Source organism: Centropristis striata, chromosome 2 (assembly GCF_030273125.1).
Source record: "Centropristis striata isolate RG_2023a ecotype Rhode Island chromosome 2, C.striata_1.0, whole genome shotgun sequence".
In the NCBI taxonomy this organism is placed as follows: Eukaryota; Metazoa; Chordata; class Actinopteri; order Perciformes; family Serranidae; genus Centropristis; species Centropristis striata.
Window position 1 is genome coordinate 10,175,882 of NC_081518.1, and position 7,452 is coordinate 10,183,333.

Consider the following 7,452-nt stretch of genomic DNA (forward strand, 5'->3'; position numbering starts at 1 on the left):
GAAAATCTTTGTGTGAATCATGAGAATGGAGGTCATAACCAGGTCGGCCATATTTATTATATCAGTGTTGTTATGCTGTGCAGGCTAATAACCAAACAAATGATCCAACCACATGGCCGAAGCCTAATATGTTCAATACATCTGTGCTGTCCAGCTTCATTGGTCTAAATCATTGGAAATGGAGAAGGGAAAACGTCCCCTTTGCTTAATTCAGTAGAGTATCACATTCAACAGGAATTACATTTGAGAACTGCACACAACACAACTTGGAGAAACATGTAGTTTTACAATTTGCTGAGTCCTTTATTCTGCAGTGCACAACTATAAATCAACAACAGAGAGAACACGGTTTGTACAAAAACTTTAAAATGTTTTAACTCCTCTCATTTGGATCTTCATCCACTCTACCCAGGAAATGATCAAGTAAATACTATGACAGGGCTGAGCGACTAATTGAATTAGATTTTTGGCTTCCAGCGATTATCAAAGCAATGTAATCAAGATTAAACCGTCATTGTACAGTATTTTAATATATTTATATATTATTTGTTTGGTTTCTTTTTCTCTCTCTCTCTCTCTCTTTTTTTTTTTTTTACATGTATTTCTTTAAAACAATATATATTTTAAATTTGGGAAAATCAACTGCTAAAAAGATATGTTGTTGTTTTTGTAAAGTTCAATAAATTCAGACTTCCTGGTGAAATAAATCTTGATCTCAATATTGACCAAAATAATTGTAATTATGGTGTATGATTCTCTCCTGTGTGCGTCTTCATGTGAATAACTAAATGGGAACGCCGAATGAATCTTTTCCCACATGCAGTGCAACTATATGGCCTCTCCCCTGAATGAGTCTTCATGTGGCGCGTTAAATTAGACTGAGCGCTGAATTTCATGTTACATACAGTGCAAATGTACGGTTTCTCCCCAGTGTGTATTATTGTGTGCTTGATGAGATCTGCTTTCTCTCTAAAACTTTTACCACAGTCAGCACAGCGGTGAGGTTTCTCCCCCGTGTGGATTCGTATGTGGGCGTTCATGTTTCCAACCTGTGTGAACCCTCTGCCACAGAATCTACACGTGTGCGGTTTCTGTCCGGAGTGAGAGTTCATGTGAGTCTGCAGATATGAGCGCTGGATGAAGCTTTTGCCACAAATGCTGCAGCTGTAAGGCTTCTCTCCCGTGTGTGTCTTCATGTGGCGAGTCAGAATGGATTTAATCCTGAAATTCATGTTGCAGACGCTGCAGGTGTACGGCCTGTCTGCTGTCTCACCAGCTTGCTGTAGTTTCTTCCTGTTCCCACTGGAGTGAAATCCTCCGCTGTCTCTCCATTCATCGTCACTGACTCCAGTCATCTGACAGTCACCAGTCGGCTCTGATGCACCACAGGCTTCTCTATCAGGTTCAGATTTCAGCTGCTCAAGTGAGCTGCTGAGCAAATGGTCTCCTTTATTTTCAACTCCTTGGTTTTGATTTGGGAGCTCTCCTCCATCGTCATCATTCCTTTGCACATAAATTATATTAAACATAGAGTCTTTAGTATCAGCTTCTCCCTGCTGCTTTTCCCCTGCCTGAGCGGTCCACAGTTCCTCCTCCTGCTCTTCTTTAATCTGCGGGGGCTCCAGGTCATCCTCACACAGGTCTGTCTTCTTCTCACAGTGATCCTGCTCAGAGGGAGTGTCCTCTTCCTGGATGGAGAGCTGCAAGGGGGCTGGACAGTATCACACATGAGAAAAGACATTTCAGATTTAGCTTTATCAAATATTTTGGTTAATGGATATTTAGCAGAAAACTACACAAGAAAGGCCAGGCTTATGAAAAAAAACATAATCTTGTTCTGTTTAATTAGAGATCCTTGCCATACAAAAGTCACACCATAAACAGTGTAATGTATTTTTTTTGTAGTTGAGAATAATAAGGCAACAATAATAAATCATATAGCAAATTATAAATCATTGCAGTTAGATCATTTTTCCAAATTGTTCGGCCCTATTGTGTTATAGGCTACTAATCACATTTTGTGCACTTGTTATGCGGCAAAATGGACTTATCTAAATCTATTTTGACAATAGAGAAGCAAAGAAAAAAACAGTTTTCATGATTTTTTTCTCACCCTTTTGACTCCACCCACCCATCCCTCTTTCTTCTCCAACCTGGCTGCTGGAGGAGGTAAGGAGGTGAAAAGGTTTCAGACTCAGGACCTGTTACCTATAATCCTCCTACCAAGATACCAACAAACCCGTTGTGTGGCACAGTTTGCCAGTGACAGCCATTTTGCATCCCCCTCTTCCCTTCAGGGATGCAAAATGGCGCTACTTGCTGAATATTTAGGGAGTGTCCCAGGAGGGGGCTCCAGTACGTTCCAACAAACGATTTTCTAAGTAAATCAAGAGTAAACACTCTCCAGTTTCGGCGCTGTGCAGCGGATAAAGTTGACATGAGTCCATCATGCTGCTAACTTACCTTTCAACCCGACCAGCCTCCTCCGTTGTTGGTCGACATCCTGTTTTGAACGAAAAACCGCCTCCTCGTACTCTTTAATAGTTGTTTCAAAGATGCTGAATATGTCCTCAGCGGCGGCTTTCAGTCGCTCATTCAGCAAAGCTTTTAGTTTCTCTGTTTTGAACATTTCCGCGGGTGACAGAGGACCTCCAGTCTGTTTTCTGACGGGCTGACAGGGGGAGGGCTGCTTACTGGGTTGCCAGATATCGCGAGAGAAACGTGTAAAATGATCCCTGAGGTTATTAGGTCAAGACACTCATTCAGACTCTTAAACGATAGTACGGTTTTAAAACTGCCCTCTATCTCGTTATAGGGTAAGCACCTTGGACAAATATAACGTTAGTGTTTTCAGTTTAAAAAAAAAATGTAGCCTACCAGAAAAGTAGCATTTTGTTAAATAGGCGGAAAATTATTCAACACCTACATGTGTAATTAATAAGATGGGTGAATTAATTTGCTTCATGCAGTAGAAAAGTAGCAAAGGGTGAAGTCTGCTTGTAAAGATAAAAAACAGCACTATGGAAAGGCATAATAAACGGACATGGCAACACAGACTGCTGATAGAAACTGAGGCGCACAGCCGAGTCATGAACAGAGCCAGTCCCTCTGCGTGATAGAGCTCTGTTGCCTCCTACTGGCCATAACAGAAAACACTGAATGAAGTCCTGAACAATATCAACAAATTATCTAATATAACATTTTTAGGCAACGTCTACTGTGGTTTTTAGCTAGTGTAAATATCAGGATATGTTGATATAACTTTACAGTTTTAATGTGAAAAGTTCAAAGCATGAGAAAACGACCAAATTATTTTTTTATTTAGTAAAACTACCAAATGCCTGGCATTTGGTGAGCATTTGCATTCACAGCTGCTGACCAGGGGATGACAGCAGATATGCACGTTAAATCTAAAGACAACACTTTAAAATGTCAAAACTGTTAAAATCATAAATGATGTTAGTTTCTACAGCCCAGAAGGTGGTGATACTCCATCAGATTTGTCAGGATAAATGATGCACAACAAAGTAGGTTGGTTATCTAAAATTAAATGGGAAACATGTCTTTGTTACAGATTTCATTTTCTGAAATGTTCTCCTGTTTTAAATGCTGCACTCTGACATTGTGAGTCATAATCTTATACTGCGTCATTGGGCTTCATGAGAGTTGATGACTATCTTGTTAATTAAAATATGCAACAAGTTATTCTAACTTACATTTAAAAAAACATTTTCTTTCATTAATCCACTATAAAAATGACATCAGATGTATCACAAACAAATTCTTATTAAATGTTATTTATTTATTTATTTTATTTATTATTCCTTACTCTATTAGGGCCTGATCATCAAAATGTGTGTGTGTGTGTGTTTATATATATATATATATATATATATTCTGTATGTATGTCATGTTTTTATAAACAGTGATGTTAAATAGTAATAAAAAGAGATGTTAGCACAATAACCCAGCAGCTTGCAAATCATGCTCATGCAATTCATATGAAGGCAAAATATTACAATGACAAATGATGATATTACATAATCATACATACACACATTCAAAATGAAATAAATTAGAACTTAAAGTTGTTAAAGACAAATTACAGCAGAAGACCACTGATATATTTCTATATCAACAATATAAAAACTAAAAGCAAATGTATAGAAGACAACAGAGGACTGAGACGGATTCATAGTAAAATGGATTTGATGTCAGGATAAAAATATTTAAACAGTAACAATAAAACAACAGAAATAGCCCTTAAAGATTCAATGGTTGCTATGTTTGTAACTAGGTAAGTCAAGTAGATAAGATCAGAATTTAAACAAAAACAACTTATGAAAAGGTCAAAAAAAGATATTTTTGAACTTTCACTCGACGATTTCTCAGAAATGATGTCTTCAACTCTGAACTTTTTGCATCCTGTCAAGAGTTAAAGATGCAAAGTGAAAAGTTACAGCAAGAAAAGTGACTTCCATCATGGAAAATGTGAGATTTTAACACTGAAAATCTGCATTGTTTTCTATATATTTGACCGTCGAGACGTTCAGATATTTAGGGAAACCTTTAAAAATGTTGGTTCAAAATGGCATCAAAGAAACAGCCATTATATCTACATGGTCACCCATAATGTTGGAATACAATATTTTTGACCTATTGCCATGAAATGATTGTGACAATGTGATTTATTATTGACTGATAAAGTGAATATCTTCCCAAAACTTTATTAATCAATCTCTTCCAAACATATCACAATGAAAATGAAGCCACAATTAAAAGAAGATTGTGTCTGAAAACAAAATTATTCCAACTTATGGGCGACCTATGCATAGGCTATATTTTCTGTATGTATGTCATGTTTTTCAAAAAGTGATGTTAAATAGTAATAAAAAAGGATGTTAGCACGATAAACCAGCAGCTTGCACATCATGCTCATGCAGTTCATATGAAGGCAAAATATGACAATGAGAAATGATTGTGTTATATAATCATTCAGATACACATTAAAAATAAATTAAATTAAAATTTAACGTCATTAAAGACAAATTACAGCAGAAGACCACTGATATATTTCTATTTTTACAATATAAAAACTAAAATCAAATATATAGAGGACAAGAGAGGATAGACAGATTCATAGTAAAATGGACTTGATTTTAGGATAAAAATATTTAAACAATAACAATAAAACAACAGAAATAGCCCTTAAAGATTCAATGGTTGCTATGTTTGTCATTAGGTAAGTCAAGTAGATAAGATCAGAATTTAAACAAAAACAACTTATCAAAAGGTCAAAAAAATATATTTCTGAACTTTCACTCGATGATTTCTCAGAAATGAAGTCTTCAACTCTGAACTTTTTGCATCCTGTCAAGAATTAAAGACGCAAAGTGAAAAGTTACAGCGAGAAAAGTGACTTCCATCATGGAAAATGTGAGATTTTAACACTGACAATCTGCATTGATTTCTATGTATTTGACCGTTGAGACGTTCAGATCTCTCAAAGTTTACTGATGTTTAGTCAGTCTGCTCTGTTTAAACCCTCCTCCACCCCGGGGCCACTTACAGACAATATATTAAAGTAGAAATTAATAAACTTCATTATAAATAATGTAAGAGAGGATTGTTTTTACCGTAATGAAGCACAAAACTCTGCATGTATTGTATTCAACATACAACAATATATTATATATTTGTATAGGCCTTAAAAAAATGAATACAAAATATTTATTTATCACCTAACTGCCAGCCCACATATGCTGATATTTTCAATACAAATGTCGCCATGAGCTAGCAGCTTTGAAGAGTTTGAGCTTTGTAGATGTGCCATTTTGTACAGTTTATAGCAACATGTGTCACATAATATATGCAGTTTAGTGGTGGAGGAAGCACTCAGACACTAAAAGATTGAAATAACACAGCGGAGAAGATCTCCATTATAAGTAAAAGTGCTGAATTTGAAATATAAGTCAAGTAAAAGTACATAGGCAATATAACTAAAATGCTACCTATTCAATGAACCAAAAGTAAAAGTAAATGATCCTCATCACAGAAAAACTTTCCACACTGATCAACACAGAAAAACTTTTCCACACAGAGCATGTGAGGAACACTGGTTAAAGGGGCCCGGCAGCTCAATTTTTGTCCGAGAGGTCCCTGAAAATGAATCTGGCCCCCATAAACTTCAGGAGTAGAAATTGATCATTCATGCTTGTGAAAACAAATGTCAATTTTTAGGGAAACCTTTAAAAATGTTGGTTCAAAATGGCATCAAAAAAAAACAGCCATTATATAAACATGGTCAGCCATGATGTTGGAATACAATATTTTTGACCTATTGCCATGAAATGATTGTGACAATGTGATTTATTATTGACTGAATTATTCCAACTTTATGGGCGACCTATGTATATATTTTCTGTATGTATGTCATGTTTTTCAAAACAGTGATGTTAAATAGTAATAAAAAAGGATGTTAGCACGATAAACCAGCAGCTTGCACATCATGCTCATGCAATTCATATGAAGGCAAAATGTTACAATGAGAAATGATTATATTTCATAATCATTCAGATACACATTAAAAATAAATTAAATTAAAATTTAAAGTTATTAAAGACAAATTACAGTATAAGACCACTGATATATTTCTATTTTTACAATATAGAAACTAAAATCAAATGTATAGAGGACAACAGAGGATAGACAGATTCAAAGTAAAATGGATTTGATGTTAGGATAAAAATATTTAAACAATAACAATAAAACAACAGAAATAGCTCCTTAACACAGAAAAACTTTTCCCACTGTACAGATCATGTGAGGTACACGGGTTAAAGGGGCCCAGGAGCTCATTCTTCGCTCTGGAGGCCCCAGAAAATTTAATCTGGTCCCCATAAATTTAAAGAGTAGAAAATGTTGATTTCAAGGGAACCTCAAATTTTTGGTTGAAAATTGGGAAACTAAATTTACTTTCATCAATGCCATATGTTGCTAACTGTGCTTTTGTTTCCAACATGAGTGTGTCTTGTTGCAGAGTAATGTTCTGAGCCACCTGTCGGACCATACCTACAGCAAAAAAGGAGGGTTTCTGCATGCCAGGCAGAGGGTGTCAGGAGACCAGCATCCAGTGACAACCAGATGAGACTTTAGAGTCTCTTATTTAGGATAGAAAAAACTCTCAAGAAGAATTTTTATCTCTTGTGCCACTCAGCTCACTTGTAGCTAAAATACAAAGAAGATTTTAACTCCAAAATCGAATAAAATTAACAAAATTTGTTAAGGTTGTTAATTTCGTTGACTCACACTCTGCTGCTCCTGCAGAACCACCCAAGAAAAGAAGGCGCACCTCTGTTGCTCATCCTTCCAGACCTCCTGCCAAAGCCTTACCTCATTTGGTCCAGAAACCTATAGAGCTCTAATTTCTCTGAGGCCTCTACTGTGCCACAT

At 36.0% G+C, this 7,452-nt stretch overlaps 1 protein-coding gene across 1 annotated transcript; it reads right to left on the reverse strand.

Moving 5' to 3' along the window:
• Window positions 1-279: 279 nt before the first annotated feature.
• LOC131989334 (zinc finger protein 32-like) lies at window positions 280-2,660 on the reverse strand. The gene is made up of 2 exons (XM_059354527.1): window positions 2,464-2,660; window positions 280-1,711 (listed from the first exon to the last, which is right to left on the reverse strand). Exons 1-2 carry the CDS (start codon window positions 2,627-2,629, stop codon window positions 741-743), a joined length of 1,137 nt encoding a protein of 378 aa, XP_059210510.1. The 5' UTR covers window positions 2,630-2,660; the 3' UTR covers window positions 280-740.
• Window positions 2,661-7,452: the final 4,792 nt, after the last annotated feature.

Excerpts from the sequence above, each read along its gene's own strand:
- LOC131989334 (XM_059354527.1), bottom strand. The coding sequence starts at position 2,629 with ATGTTCAAAACAGAGAAACTAAAAGCTTTGCTGAATGAGCGACTGAAA. Across the intron at positions 1,712-2,463 it reads GAGGCTGGTCGGGTTGAAAG|CCCCCTTGCAGCTCTCCATC; the intron begins GTAAGTTAGCAG and ends GATACTGTCCAG.